The following is a 16,407-nucleotide window of genomic DNA, read 5'->3' as shown; positions in this document are numbered from 1 at the left end:
ACTACACCCCCATATGTCACACACCCTGCTCCCCATACAGCCTGCACCCCCATATCACACACACTACACCCCCATATGTCACACACCCTGCTCCCCATACAGCCTGCACCCCCATATCACACACACTACACCCCCATATGTCACACACCCTGCAACTCCATCTTCCCACATACAGTGCCTACAAGTAGTATTCAACCCCCTGCAGATTTAGCAGGTTTACACATTCGGAATTAACTTGGCATTGTGACATTTGGACTGTAGATCAGCCTGGAAGTGTGAAATGCACTGCAGCAAAAAAGAATGTTATTTCTTTTTTTATTTTTTTTTTAAATCGTGAAAAGTTTATTCAGAGGGTCATTTATTATTCAACCCCTCAAACCACAAGAATTCTGTTTGGTTCCCCTAAAGTATTAAGAAGTATTTCAGGCACAAAGAACAATGAGCTTCCCATGTTTGGATTAATTATCTCTTTTTCCAGCCTTTTCTGACAAATTAGGACCCTCCCCAAACTTGTGAACAGCACTCATACTTGGTCAACATGGGAAAGACAAAGGAGCATTCCAAGGCCATCAGAGACAAGATCGTGGAGGGTCACAAGGCTGGCAAGGGGTACAAAACCCTTTCCAAGGAGTTGGGCCTACCTGTCTCCACTGTTGGGAGCATCATCCGGAAGTGGAAGGCTTATGGAACTACTGTTAGCCTTCCACGGCCTGGACAGCCTTTGAAAGTTTCCACCCGCGCCGAGGCCAGGCTTGTCCGAAGAGTCAAGGCTAACCCAAGGACAACAAGGAAGGAGCTCCGGGAAGATCTCATGGCAGTGGGCACATTGGTTTCAGTCAATACCATAAGTAACGTACTCCACCGCAATGGTCTTCGTTCCAGACGAGCCCGTAAGGTACCTTTACTTTCAAAGCGTCATGTCAAGGCTCGTCTACAGTTTGCTCATGATCACTTGGAGGACTCTGAGACAGACTGGTTCAAGGTTCTCTGGTCTGATGAGACCAAGATCGAGATCTTTGGTGCCAACCACACACGTGACGTTTGGAGACTGGATGGCACTGCATACGACCCCAAGAATACCATCCCTACAGTCAAGCATGGTGGTGGCAGCATCATGCTGTGGGGCTATTTCTCAGCCAAGGGGCCTGGCCATCTGGTCCACATCCATGGGAAGATAGATAGCACGGCCTACCTGGAGATTTTGGCCAAGAACCTCCGCTCCTCCATCAAGGATCTTAAGATGGGTCGTCATTTCATCTTCCAATGAGACAACGACCCAAAGCGCACAGCCAAGAAAACCAAGGCCTGGTTCAAGAGGGAAAAAATCAAGGTGTTGCAGTGGCCTAGTCAGTCTCCTGACCTTAACCCAATTGAAAACTTGTGGAAGGAGCTCAAGATTAAAGTCCACATGAGACACCCAAAGAACCTAGATAACTTGGAGAAGATCTGCATGGAGGAGTGGGCCAAGATAACTCCAGAGACCTGTGCCGGCCTGATCAGGTCTTATAAAAGACGATTATTAGCTGTTATTGCAAACAAGGGTTATTCCACAAAATATTAAACCTAGGGGTTGAATAATAATTGACCCACACTTTTATGTTGAAAATTTATTAAAATTTAACTGAGCAACATAACTTGTTGGTTTGTAAGATTTATGCATCTGTTAATAAATCCTGCTCTTGTTTGAAGTTTGCAGGCTCTAACTTATTTGAATCTTATCAAACCTGCTAAATCTGCAGGGGGTTGAATACTACTTGTAGGCACTGTATGCCACTCACCCTGCAACTCCATCTTCCCACATATGCCACTCACCCTGCAACTCCATCTTCCCACATATGCCACTCACCCTGCAACTCCATCTTCCCTCATATGCCACTCACCCTGCAACTCCATCTTCCCTCATATGCCACTCACCCTGCAACTCCATCTTCCCTCATATGCCACTCACCCTGCAACTCCATCTTCCCACATATGCCACTTACCCTGCAACTCCATCTTCCCTCATATGCCACTCACCCTGCAACTCCATCTTCCCTCATATGCCACTCACCCTGCAACTCCATCTTCCCTCATATGCCACTCACCCTGCAACTCCATCTTCCCACATATGCCACTCACCCTGCAACTCCATCTTCCCACATATGCCACTCACCCTGCAACTCCATCTTCCCACATATGCCACTCACCCTGCAACTCCATCTTCCCTCATATGCCACTCACCCTGCAACTCCATCTTCCCTCATATGCCACTCACCCTGCAACTCCATCTTCCCTCATATGCCACTCACCCTGCAACTCCATCTTCCCACGTATGCCACTCACCCTGCAACTCCATCTTCCCTCGTATGCCACTCACCCTGCAAATCCATCTTCCCTCATATGCCACTCACCCTGCAACTCCATCTACCCACATATGCCACTCACCCTGCAACTCCATCTTCCCACATATGCCACTCACCCTGCAACTCCATCTTCCCTCATATATCACTCACCCTGCAACTTCATCTTCCCACATATGCCACTCACCCTGCAACTCCATCTTCCCACATATGCCACTCACCCTGCAACTCCATCTTCCCTCATATGCCACTCACCCTGCAACTCCATCTTCCCACATATGCCACTCACCCTGCAACTCCATCTTCCCTCATATGCCACTCACCCTGCAACTCCATCTTCCCTCATATGCACTCACCCTGCAACTCCATCTTCCCTCATATGCCACTCACCCTGCTACTCCATCTTCCCTCATATGCCACTCACCCTGCAACTCCATCTTCCCACATATGCCACTCACCCTGCAACTCCATCTTCCCTCATATGCCACTCACCCTGCAACTCCATCTTCCCTCATATGCCACTCACCCTGCAACTCCATCTTCCCACATATGCCACTCACCCTGCAACTCCATCTTCCCACATATGCCACTCACCCTGCAACTCCATCTTCCCACATATGCCACTCACCCTGCAACTCCATCTTCCCTCATATGCCACTCACCCTGCAACTCCATCTTCCCTCATATGCCACTCACCCAGCAACTCCATCTTCCCTCATATGCCACTCACCCTGCAACTCCATCTTCCCACGTATGCCACTCACCCTGCAACTCCATCTTCCCTCATATGCCACTCACCCTGCAACTCCATCTTCCCTCATATGCCACTCACCCTGCAACTCCATCTTCCCACATATGCCACTCACCCTGCAACTCCATCTTCCCACATATGCCACTCACCCTGCAACTCCATCTTCCCTCATATAATACTCACCCTGCAACTTCATCTTCCCACATATGCCACTCACCCTGCAACTCCATCTTCCCACATATGCCACTCACCCTGCAACTCCATCTTCCCTCATATGCCACTCACCCTGCAACTCCATCTTCCCACATATGCCACTCACCCTGCAACTCCATCTTCCCTCATATGCCACTCACCCTGCAACTCCATCTTCCCTCATATGCACTCACCCTGCAACTCCATCTTCCCTCATATGCCACTCACCCTGCAACTCCATCTTCCCTCATATGCCACTCACCCTACAACTCCATCTTCCCTCATATGCCACTCACCCTGCAAATCCATCTTCCCTCATATGCCACTCACCCTGCAACTCCATCTTCCCTCATATGCCACTCACCCTGCAACTCCATCTTCCCTCATATGCCACTCACCCTGCAACTCCATCTTCCCACATATGCCACTCACCCTGCAACTCCATCTTCCCTCATATGCCACTCACCCTGCAACTCCATCTTCCCTCATATGCACTCACCCTGCAACTCCATCTTCTCTCATATGCCTCTCACCCTGCAACTCCATCTTCCCACATATGCCACTCACCCTACAACTTCATCTTCCCTCATAAACCACTCACCCTGCAACTCCATCTTCCCACATATGCCACTCACCCTGCAACTCCATCTTCCCTCATATGCCACTCACCCTGCAACTCCATCTTCCCTCATTTTCACTCACTCTGCAACTCCATCTTCCCTCATATGCCACTCACCCTGCAACTCCATCTTCCCACATATGCCACTCACCCTGCAACTCCATCTTCCCTCATATGCACTCACCCTGCAGCCCCCCTCCCCCTCATGTCCCCTCTTTTCTCATTACCAGTCATCATGTGTCCACATCTCATTCAGGATTCAGTATCTTTGCTTTCTGCCCGGCATCCTGTGTCTCCTCCCACACAGTCACATGGGCGTGACATCATCGCAGGTCCTGCAAGATGAATTATTCTGTCTGCTGTGCTGCTTCTTCTCCTGCCGGGCGGGAACTTTTGAAATTACACACGCAGCGCAGTACTGACAACGTCAGAGCGCGCGCGTGTGTCACTGACAATTAGTGCCGGCAGGGAATAGAGGAAAGACTCCTGCGTTCCGCTGCCTGCACTGACTGTGCGGACCTGCACAGGATCTCTCCCTGCTCGGCACGCTGCAGCCCGGCTCCACTGCACCGGCTGAAGACGGGCGGGCCGGTCACAGAGAGTAGGCGGGCCGGATGTGGCCCGCGGGCCGCCCCTTGCCCAGGTCTGATCTAGATTCTTTGGTTTTGTCTTCCAAGTTTCCTCTTTCATCCTATCCCAAACATGCTCAATGATGTTCATGTCTGGTGACTGGCTGGCCAGTCCTTGAGCACCTTGATCTTCTTTGCCAGGAGAAACTTTGTTGTAGAGATGGATGTAGGAGATGGAGCACCGTCCTGCTGCAGAATTTGACCCCTTTTATGATTGGGAATGTAAGAGGTAGCTAATACTTCTTGATATTTTAGGCTATTGATATTGCCTTCAACCTTGCAAATGTTTTGCACACCCCCATACTGAATGTAACCCCAGACCATGATCTTTCCACCACCAAACGTAACTGTTTTCTGGGTGTATTTTGGATCCATACGGGCTCCAGTAGGTCTCCTGCAGTATTTGCGGTGGCTGTGGTGTAATTCAACTGAAGATTCATCAGAGAAATCCACCTTCTGCCACTTTTACAGTGTCCATCTGTTTAGCAGGCTGTGGGACTTGGCAAATGCCACACGGTTTTTTAATTGCCTTTTGTTTAGTACTGGCTTCTGGGCACTGATTCGACCATGGAGGCCATTTCGTGACAGAATCCTACAAACTGTTCTAGTTGACACAGGGACTTGAGGTGACCAGGCCTTTTGGAGCTCTGCAGCAGTGGAAGAGGGGCTGGCTTCTGATTTTTTAACCAACAGACGTTCCTCCTGAGCAGTTGTCTTGCGGGGTCTGCTGGACCTGGGCTTGTCAAAAACATCTCCAGTCTCTTCAAATCTTTTTTTAATTTTTTGTATTTGACGCTGAAACACATTAAAGGTGCCAGCCACATCTACAGTGGATTAGGTCTTTAGCTTCTTGATAATCAAGGCTTTGGTCGCAGGGTGGATTTTTGCCATGTTGTCAGAGGTCAAATTGCAGTTCAAGTGAAGGTCTGGGGTTCTTTTTATACACACCCACTAATTAACCAATCATTTAGTGAACACAGGTGAGGATGTAAACTAGGATTTGGGTGCATTATATGACAAGGCGACAAAACTTTTGTCTTGCCAAAATCTGACCTTTCTGTGTTCATTAAATGATCAATATTTCAGCTTTGCAGCAACTTTATTTTCATAACCTAAACCAAATTTGGGAGGGTTTCAGCTTTCAAAAGAGTAAATTATAAAACCAATGGATGAATTTAAAGTCTGGTTATAAGCTTTTATTTACATAACATGGCTACGCGACAGAATTTCTTTCAGGGAGTGTATATTTACTTATAAAATTGGTGACATATTCATTCAATACTTATTTCACATGCTGTATGTTGGAGAGATTGCAGTAGTTTTTAGTAGGTGGGAGTGGTAAAAGGAAGACATAATGGGGGTTATCAGCTGTAGAGGTTCAGGATGGGGAGATATATCGCCAGCAGTGAGGAGAAGCAAAGCGAGTAAACAAGTGAGAGGAGGATTTTTGGCTTGTTTTGTGTGTTAGTAGGAAAGATCTGTAGAACCAAGGTCAGCAGAATTCATCAGGTGGTGGGGGTAAGAGGGAAGGTGAGCTATTGAGATTATTTTTTGAAGAGTGATGGGGTTTGGAGATAGCGAAGAAGAGGAAGGATTAGAGAAGCAATAACTGAAAGGACGTATGTAAGCATGGTGAAAGGAGTAGTGGGAAATTAATGAGGTAGAAGCAGTAAACAGTTGTTGCTCTTACCTTCTGGTTACGTCTGGTACATTTCTTAATGAGCTCCACTTAAAAGGTGTAATCTGGGGAGATTAAAAAATTCTTCCTATGGCCTTGCACTCAAACTATAAAGATGGGATGCACAGTGCAATCCTATATCCTTACAATATCTCTGCAATTCAGTGTGACACTGGAGCTGCTCTTTACTGCTTCCCCTCCCCTCTGGAACATTACAGCACACATCAGGGGGTGTGGCCTGCTCCATGTGGTTAACAGCCAGCCCCCTGATAATATCTGCCTACGTGCAGTCGGAGAACTGGGGAAGTGGTCACACCACACCATGCCAACTGCTCTGGACCAGAACAGAAGCAGATATTATCAGGAGGCTGGCTGTTACAGCATGGAACAGGCCACACCCCCTGATATGTGATGTAATGTCCCAGAGGGGAGGGGGAGCAGTGAAAAGCAGCTCCTGTGACACACTGAATTACAGGTATTGTAAGGATACAGGACTGCACTGTGCATTTCATCTTTATAGTTTACAAGAGTAAGGCCAGTAAAATCTTTTTTTTATCCTGCTGGAGTACCCTTGAAATTTAGCTTTACATAGACCATGGTAAGTATAGATGTCTCCATATGTGACAAATGTCAGTAATCAGTATTTTTGTTAAAGGTTACACCCTATGGGGCTCCAAATTTTCTTGGAACTGGAACTCCGTGGATGTGGGATCGAAGCGTGACCTTGTTGGTGAGCTTGCAGATGCCATCCGACAAAATACAGATTTGCACTTTGGACTTTACCACTCTCTTTTTGAGTGGTTCAACCCTCTTTTTATTACTGATAAGCAGAATTCTTTCCAAACACGCTTTTTTCCAGCTAGTAAATCGTTGCCTGAATTGTTTGAGATTGTACTAAAATATAAACCAGAAATTCTATGGTCAGATGGAGATGGTGAAGCCCCAAGTACCTACTGGAACAGCACTGACTTTCTGGCTTGGCTCTACAATGAAAGGCAAGTTGAATCTTGTGTTTAGTCCGAATAATGATTTTTGTACAATTTGTTAGAAATATTATCCAAAATCTTGGACCTCCACTGTTACTGAGAATGTTGTATATTCTCCATTAATAATACTGGAATGTAAGGAAATAGCCAAAAGCTCTCAGCATAAAGCTATGAAGTGTCGTATATTAGTTTATTGTTAAGTATTTGAAATTTCATACATCTCTTTGCATCCTTCAACCATTTCAGCCCAGTTAAAGATGTCGTAGTAACTAATGACCGATGGGGAACTGGTTGCATGTGTAAGCATGGTGGATTTTACACGTGTAGTGACCGCTATAACCCTGGCCACCTACTACCTCACAAATGGGAGAACTGTATGACAATTGATAAGCGCTCCTGGGGATATCGGAGGAATGCATTAATATCTGAATTACTGACAATTGAAGAACTTGTACAGGTAGGATTAAGTCTAAATAAAAGCAAAATTGTACCATGATTGACAGGCATGTACACTTTAAGGTTACATGCACATGTTGTGTATATACATGCGGTAATTCGCTGAATATTATTGTACAGGCTAAGTAGATGAGATATCAGATCTAAATGTAGGAAAATATTTCCATGCATAATTTTACCTATAGTGCCGATTTTTGATGTGGAAGATAAATCCATGGCAAAACTGTAACAAAATGTACATGTAAGGCCACATGCACACTGAGTAGTTGGTGATTTTCTTTGTGAAGCACTTGTGGGTCCAAAAAGGTTGCTATACCTCTAGATGAATTTCTCTTTGGAATGTAGTTTCCAAAATGGGGTCACTTATGGCGAATTTCTGCTGTCTTGGCACTTTGTGGAATTTGTGGATGCACCATGGTGACCACAATCAATTGCAGCCAAAATTAAACTCCAAAACTCAAATAGTGCATGTTCCTTTAGAACCTTTGTGTGTATCCAAATATTTATGAAGTATCGGCATACTCAGGTGAAATTGCTTTACAAATTGTAAATTGTATGAAGCAAGTGCTTCATACTTACTGAGGCTTTGGCGTGGCTGTATCTACTCCCGCGGCTGCCCATTCACTTCCAGGGCCATGCATTAGGCTCATGCATATGCACTGCTTTTCCCGCCCACTGACATCTGTGATTGGTTGCAGTCAGACACGCTGCCAACCTGTGTGTCTGCATGAAACCAATCACAGGAGCTATTTGCGGGTATATATCCTACAGTAAAAATAAAGGAATAAAATATATAGCATAGGGTCCCCCATATTATGACACTCAGCACAGATAAAGCATACAGCTACTGGCTGCAGCCCCCAGCCGTGTGCTTATCTTGGCAGTGTATGAAAATAAGGGGAACCGCATGCAACTTTTTTAAAAAAAAAAAAAATTAAAATTAAATAATTAAAAAGAAAAAAGAGCTTGCAGTCCTCCTGACAGCTGGGGGCTGGTATTCTCAGGATGGGGAGACCCATGCATATTGGGCCACCCTCTTCCCCAGCTTAAAAATAGCAGGCTGTAGCCACCTAGGATTAGAGCCGCGAGCCGCCTCGTCGATTAATTGAGACAATCCCAGCACTTTACCCATCTCTTTCTGATTGCCCTGGTGCAGTAGCAATCTGGGTAATAAGGGGTTAATAATAGCCCACAGCTGCACTAAGCCATAGATTATTAATGGGGAGGGTCTATGAGACCCCCCATTACTAACCTGTAAGTGAAAGTAAATAACACAAACACCGAAAAAAATCATTTATTTGAAATGAAATACAAATAACCCCACCCATTTTAATAGTTTTATGGTTTAAGAGGGTTGTGAGATTTTGACTTGTGATTTAAGCTCATAGTAAAGGAATTTATTTTTTTGCTTGTGTTATATGTATAGATAAGTAATTGCTACTTGCATTTTAACAGGAGTTAGTGGAAACTGTATCATGTGGTGGTAACCTACTGATGAATATTGGTCCCAGTCATGACGGTCGCATTCCTGTAGTATTTGAAGAACGTTTGAAACAGATGGGAAAATGGCTGAAAGTGAATGGTGAAGCCATTTATAGCACAAAACCTTGGAGAGCTCAAAATGATTCAATGACATCAGGAGTTTGGTAAGAGCCATGTTTATTAAATTATTGATTTAGCTCACCATAAACCATCTTTAGCAATTTATATTGTGTCCATTTTAGGATACCTTTAAGACAGGAAACTGGATTGTAAATGTCACTCAAAACATTGTGACTTTTGGTGTTCTTAAACGCCAATTATTTTCTGAAAGTGGACAGAGCTTAGCAAGAGAGGCACTGTCAGATTTACTACGGTATAATTTATACCAGAAAGTGGAGTAAATTGTAGCAGAAGGGCACTCCACATCAAGACTGAAGTTAATTTTCTGACCCGCACAGGTGAGATGTGCCAAATTTATGAAAAGGAATCTTTTGTAATTAATCTGGTGGATCTTAGTTCCAGGGAATTTGCATAAACATTGGCATATAAAATGCCAATCTTAATGAATTCCCCCACCTGACATAGTTTATTTGCTAATTGGCCACTGCAATAATTCTGCAATTCACAGTTTTTATAGTGAGATTTATATAACTCCAATATTCTTTACAACTCATCTTTTTCCCCATTATTGTCAATAGGGGAAAATAGTTGCATAAGAACCACAAATAGAAACCATGACCATTGTACTGGGATGCAAATCCACAGGAAGATTCATCCTCAGTTGCCGACTACTACAGGCCAGCTATTTGAATAGATTTCAATATATAGGGCCAAATTCATTATATTCTGTCATTTTTTTTGTCTAGTTTGATTTTACCACATTCAAAAAAAAAGTTAGACACAAAAATAAAGGTTTTTTCTCTATCGTTTCATTGGGGGACACAGGACCATGGGTTATGCTGCTGTCACTAGGAGGCTTACACTAAGTAAACAGAAAAAGTTAGCTCCTCCCCAGCAGTATAACCCCTGAGCCGGAGGCGGGCTCAATCAGTTTTTTGCTTAGTGTCGTAGGAGGCTGATGTGGGCCGACTGGGCCCCCTTCAGCCACTTGATTTTTTGCGTATATTTTTTCATTTTTTTCTCAGCGACGCTCGTCGCTCTCATCTGTTGGAATTCTCTTTTTCTGCAGGTATCGTTTCTCTACCTCAGCTCTCGCAGCCCGTGTGGGTACCACTCCCCTGGGTCACAGAGGCTTGAGTCGTCGGGCCCTCTCCCCCGTCCAATTCCACGGTACCACTCCCGGGTTGGCACGCGGGGCTAATCCTTCCTGGGCACCTCCTATTCACCCTGCGGTATCACCCCAAAGGGTGCAAGGGGCATACAGCAGGGACTGGACCTCTGGATTGATGATGGGGGTCTGGATTGATGATGGGCCCCGCAGCGCTGCTTCACTACAGAGGGGCTCTCTGCCCCCACCGGCGTCCACCTCCCTGCCTGCCTGCCTGCCTCATTCTTCTCCTGCGGCCCGCAGCCAGTCCTCCGGTGTGAGGAGCACACGGACACAGGTGCAGAGCTCCACGCCTGCACACTGGCAGAGGCGACGCCGCCGACCAGGTAGGACAACCCCTCCTACCTTCTCCCGGGCGGTTACAAAATATAGGCCCCGGTCCGGGCCTACTCACCGGGCGCCCCGGCAACGTCCCCATCCGGCGCTGGAATCCACACATGCAGGGCTCGGCCGGTGCCCGGACATCGCTGCCGCGCTGCCGCTCCCGCAGGTAGAACCGCCGGTCTCTACCTTCTCCTGCGCCGGCTACTTCAAAATTTAGGCCCCGGCTTCGGCCCTGTCTCCGGCGTCCCAGGCCCGCCCCCCGCCGCAGCGCTATTGGCCGCCGGCCGCTCCGTCTCCGCCCTCCGCTCAGCCCCAGGCATCACAGTGGGGGCGGTGGATGCTTTTTCCCGCTCTCCTGGGCCCGCCTCCAGCCTCCTCAGCGTTCATTGGAAAAAAAAAAAAAAAAAAAAGGGGGTTTATGGCAGTCTCCCGGTATGCGGTTTGCTGACGCTGCAGCAGCCCGTATATCAGGGAAGAATAGACCCAAGTCTTCCATGTTTATTAAATACAGTGGGGTTTTTATCAGGGCTTGTGTTTTGTACATTATATATTACCCCCTTCAGGTACTGTTTTCGGGCTTAGCACCACATCCCAATAGGGTTAGTATATAGAGCTCTCAGAGCTGAGTTTTTAGTTATTTGGGACCGGTAGCGCAAGTTTGCGGTTCCCTTAATGGTAATTTCCCCCACATAATGTCAGATTAGTGTTGACAGCTACCGCAGCCCCTGGCACCGCACGCCCCTGTATTATCGCTGCCGGCTGGTTAACGCCCTATCTCAGGCCATATATTCCCTCGCTGACGTCCCTCGGGTTCGTGCGCACGCACCCGTCCCCCGCCGATGCTCGGTCATACCATCCACAGAACGGCGCAATTCCCTCGGGGAGACGAGTCCCATACCAGGGACCTTTTTCCTAGGCTAGAAGCGGACCCGCCAGGTCTCGTCTTTCGTGGCCCCCCAGTTTTTCCACCTTATTCCCCAGGTCCAAACTGCCCTTCCTACGGTAGTCTTACGACCTCTCGGGTGTTGGCCCAGGCTTTCCATCTCCGCTGGACTCCGAGCAGGACCTGGATGTTTTGGCGCAGGACGAATAGCATGCTAGAAACGGTGAGTCAGGCCGTAAGGCTACGGACAGCCCCTCTTCTCTCCGTGCACCCAGGTCTCCGTTAAGACGTTTGGAGCGGACCCTTGATGTGCTCGGGGGACATCCAGAGTTCGCCGAGTTACCGCGTGATCACAGTCATGTCATTGTCATTATTCCCTTCTCCAAAGGGGTTTCGGAGGGAATGGCCATGCTACGCTGGAGTCTTTGATTGATCACAGACATCTACCAGACACGGCGTTTACCAGCAGTAAGTCGGGTTTTTTGTCATTATCATTCCCCCAAAGGGCTCTAGAGAGAGGGGGCGGTCCACCTTGCAGAGACGGAGATGGCAGGCCCCTGCGGTTTTCAGTGGAATCCAGTTCGCCGTGTGACTGTGTTATCACGGATAATCCCAGGACTCGATGCTTACCAGTGGTAAGTCCTTTCATTGTCATTACCCCTTCTAGAAAGGGGCTCCGAAAGGAAGGGGCACCCCACCCTGTAGTCGACCCGCCTGTGTTCCTCCGGGTTTCTCGTCCCGAACGTGGCATCCCTCAGAGAATCAGCGGACACCATACGCAGCGGACCACGTTCCACCTATGCCGTCCCAGGACTGGTTATCATCTTCTGTGAGTACCCTCTCTTCACAAGCCTGGGGTCTGCCTGCGGCTCGGCCTGAGCCTCTACCATCAGTGTGTCCACCCGTCGAGACCTCTGACTCGGGATCAGGATCGCAGATTCGACATCTAGGAAGTCGCTGACTTCCCTTCCGACTTTAGGGAACGCCCCTCTGGAGATAGGCGAGTCCAGTGGCCCCCCTTGGCTACGTCAGGGTAGAGTACTTCTCCCCTAGACTACGTAAGGGAAGGGTACATCCCTTTCCCTGCATCGTCCCAGATGCATCAGGATCGTCCCCTCACACTAGGTCCCAGCCCGTTCACGCTGCACCCGTCGTGAAGCCTCTATCCCTCCAACAGCCCCTCCGCCTTGCGTGGCAGTGGACCGTTCCAGTTTTTATAGGGGCGCTTGCAGGGATCACTGTCCCTGCGCATCCTGCTATACAGAGCTGCTAGGTTCTCTACGCCCAGGTACGGCCGTGAGGCCCAGAGTTCTCCCTTCAAGGATCCTCGCTTGAGGTTTAGACTGTCATATCCACTGTTTCGCTACTAGGGTAGCTGAGATACCGGAAGGAGTCCTCCCAGACCCCGGCTCGGTCCATCATCCCTTAGGCACGTTTTTTTCGAGCCCGTTCAGGAGTAGCTACTCCTCACGCAGGAATAGTTTCCTTCCTGGAACAGAGTTCCGCGTACCCTTGCCACCCGCTCCCGTTTTGGCTATGCGAGTCCTCGGCAGTCTGTGGCGGTGATAGCGACGGTGCACTTACCAGATTTCATCCCTGACTCTCCAGCGGACCACACTGAAGATCGGAGACAAAAAGGGTTCCGTCTTCGCGGGTGATCCGCCAATCTCCTCATAGCGGACCAGTCTTCGATACCGTCCCTTGGGAAGCTTCCCTTTCCTCCTCTGGAGGATATTATCAACTGTCACCAGTCTCCCGTGCTAGGGTATGCTACCCCACCATTCCTCGGCACGGTCCCGAGGGACAGCCCTAGAGCGTTGTCTCCCTTTCAACATTCCGGAAACCAGAGCCATCCGGTTAGCCCGGTTACAATTTCTTCTCTAGGTCGGGGTTGCCCAGTCAGGTTCCAGTCGGACCATGCCACAGCGGTGACGTGCATCATCCACCAGGAAGACGCAGAGAGTGTCATGGCAAGGGAAGAGGCCAGGAAGATCTTGCTCTGGGTCGGGTCCCTTAACTCGCTAGTCTTGGCAGTACATCACCTAGCATGGACGTTTGGACGGCCGATTTTCTCGGTAGAAAAGACCTCCCTTAGGAAAAGGGCTCCTCAACAGGGAAGTCACCAGTCAGATCCCTGGCGAGGGAAGACCTCCAGTCGTGGACCTATTGTTCTTCCGTTCCAACTTTCAAGTCAATGGTGCTTCGAGTGTGCCACCTGCTCTGGACTAGGTGACGACGCCCTCGACCGGTCGTGTAGCCTGTTCAGGCTCTCCTGCATCTTCCCGCGGCTTTCCATGGTCTCGAGGGTTCTCAGGATGGACCAAGGCAACGATGCCTCTGGAGTGGCCCAGGCGAGCATAGTTCGCATAGCCTACTCAACTCCTCACGGAGGCCCCGGGGCTCCTTCCCGACCGCCAAGTTCTCCGTGTCGGGGCCCCTCTCTTCTATCAGGACTCAGAAGTCCCAAGTTCGACGGCCTTCACCAGTGGATCCCGGGTGCTGCCTCGGTCAGGTCTGTTGACAAGAGGATTACAGACAATGTTGAGGGCCGGGAATCCAGTTTCCTCCAGGATTTATTTCCACTCGGGAAGAGCTCCCCCGGCGGGTGAGGACCACATCTTCCCTCCTTCTTGCTGGCATTCTTCCAGTCAGATCCGAATGCGGCCCTCTCGCGCGTCCCTGTATCGGCCAGGTGTCGGCCCGTTTCGCTTCGGTTTTTCAGAGTCCTTTCACTTCCCGTCCTCCAATCAGAGCCTTCGCTCAGAGAAGCGTCCATCTGGCTCGGCTGTATCATCGTTCACTAAGGACGTGGGTCCTTATTCCAGTGTTGGGTTCGTTCAAGGTACCCCTTTTTCTCCCGGCTTCCACCTGCTTTGATAGGTGGGCTCCTCGTGGCCATCTCGTTGTTACAGACGGCATCAGGGCGGACAGCCCTCTTGTCGTTTTTTCCCCCCTTTTTTTCCGGCTCCTCCAGCAGGACAAGGGGAGGCTCCGGCCAGAACTCTTCGTTTCTGTCCAAGGCAGCTCGCTGTTTCCTTCCAGAAGAGGTGTTTAGTTTTCGGTTTTCGGTTCTAGTCTCCTCTCTCAGCCGGAAAGGGGCCTAGTTCGTTCCTGAACTGGTACGAGCCCTCAGTCTTACATGTCTGCAGGCCAGACTTTTCGGTTACACCGACAGTCAGTCCATCCCTCCACCTGTTCCCAAGGGGCGCATGCCGGCGCCAGGGGCCAGAATTTTCACATGGATCCATTCCTCCATATGTGAAGACTATCGCATGAAGGGCGGACTTCTGCCGCGGTCTACCGAGCAAGGGGTACCCTTTGGACGATTGGACTCCAGACGTCGACCGACCAGGTCCCCTGGGCCGCCACCCGATCTAGTCGACATACCTTTTACTAGTTTCTACCAGGGTCACACCCAAGCTTCGGCAGCGGCCAGTCTTGGAGTAAGGTTTGCGGGTGGCAGTGGCACACCTGTAACAACGTAGGTGCTTGTAGGTCTGGCGCAAGCCCGACAGGGGGAAGCGGTTGCCTTCCTATCTCCGGTGATGGTTTTTCTTCCCACCCAGGGACTGCTTTTGGACGTCCCATGGTCCTGTGTCCCCCAATGAAACGATAGAGAAAGAAGGATTTTTGTGTACTCACCGTAAAATCTCTTTCTCTGAGTCTTCATTTGGGGACACAGCACCCACCCTACTTGTGTTATTTGTTATATATTACCTGTCTGTTACCCCAGTGGCCATTTCCCCAGGCCACTGGTCACACGACTATTGGTCATAGTTTTTACCTTGTTTTATCCAGGATTGTTTGGTTCTCCTCCTACTGCTTGTGCACTAAACTGATTGAGCCCGCCTCCGGCTCAGGGGTTATACTGCTGGGGAGGAGCTAACTTTTTCTGTTTACTTAGTGTCAGCCACCTAGTGACAGCAGCATAACCCATGGTACTGTGTCCCCCAATGAAGACTCAGAGAAAGAGATTTTACGGTGAGTACACAAAAATCCTTCTTTTTTTATTTACTGTGTTCCAAATACACGAAGCAGGTGCTCCATTTTTACAAATTTAGTCAACAACTACTGTACCACAACACAAAAAAACCCTGTCACTTGAAAAAAAAACAAACCACCAGAATATCAGCTCACCTCCTCGACCCTGGTCCCAGTCACTGATCCGCAGCTCGGACACTTTGGCCAGGTAAAAGATCCATGGAGAAAACAATTTTTAGTGCTGGAAGGACTGGGCACAAAAGATGTGTAAGAAAACTTCACCTTTATTTATCCATTTAAAGCAACAAAAGGTTGGTCATGTTGAACATCAATCCATGAGTAAAAGAAACCAACTTGTTTCAGCCTAGACCTTAATCATGGTTACCATGATTAAGACCTATACCAAAACACTTTTGGGCTCCTTCCAGCGCTTTAAATTGTTTTCTTTAGTGACTTGAAAAATCTCGGAAATGTTGAATTCTGTATATAATGTGTTGCTAATAGGGCTGAGCGGATCCGGACTGTAAAAGTCCGGATCCGTGCGGTTTCAGTACTACCTGTGTGCCGGATTCGGGCACGGGATTCCAAGTGCATGATCCGGATTCGGCAATTAATAAAAATAAACAAAACAAGAAATAAATGAGAGTTTCATACTTACCGAGACTCGGTGTCATGGCGGCACACTGCTTCCGGTTCGCTCATTCACTTCCTATACTGTCCATCGCACGCACACAACTTTCCATGTTTTTCCCGCCCACCGGCTGTAATCTCATCTGTGATTGGTTCAAGGCTGACGCGC

The 16,407-nt window shown here is 48.6% G+C and overlaps 1 protein-coding gene across 1 annotated transcript in view; it reads left to right on the top strand.

Moving 5' to 3' along the window:
- Positions 1-16,407, top strand: part of FUCA2 (alpha-L-fucosidase 2) — a 48,880-nt gene that overhangs the window by 17,158 nt on the left and 15,315 nt on the right. The window contains exons 3-5 of the mRNA XM_075339805.1: positions 6,864-7,203; positions 7,441-7,651; positions 9,106-9,296. Of these exons, the coding sequence (XP_075195920.1) occupies positions 6,864-7,203; positions 7,441-7,651; positions 9,106-9,296 (742 nt within the window). The remainder of the gene's footprint in view (positions 1-6,863; positions 7,204-7,440; positions 7,652-9,105; positions 9,297-16,407) is intronic.

This window comes from Anomaloglossus baeobatrachus, chromosome 3, assembly GCF_048569485.1.
Source record: "Anomaloglossus baeobatrachus isolate aAnoBae1 chromosome 3, aAnoBae1.hap1, whole genome shotgun sequence".
Classification (NCBI taxonomy): Eukaryota; Metazoa; Chordata; class Amphibia; order Anura; family Aromobatidae; genus Anomaloglossus; species Anomaloglossus baeobatrachus.
Note: the sequence above shows the minus strand (reverse complement) of the source record. Positions and strands in the feature narration are given on the sequence as shown.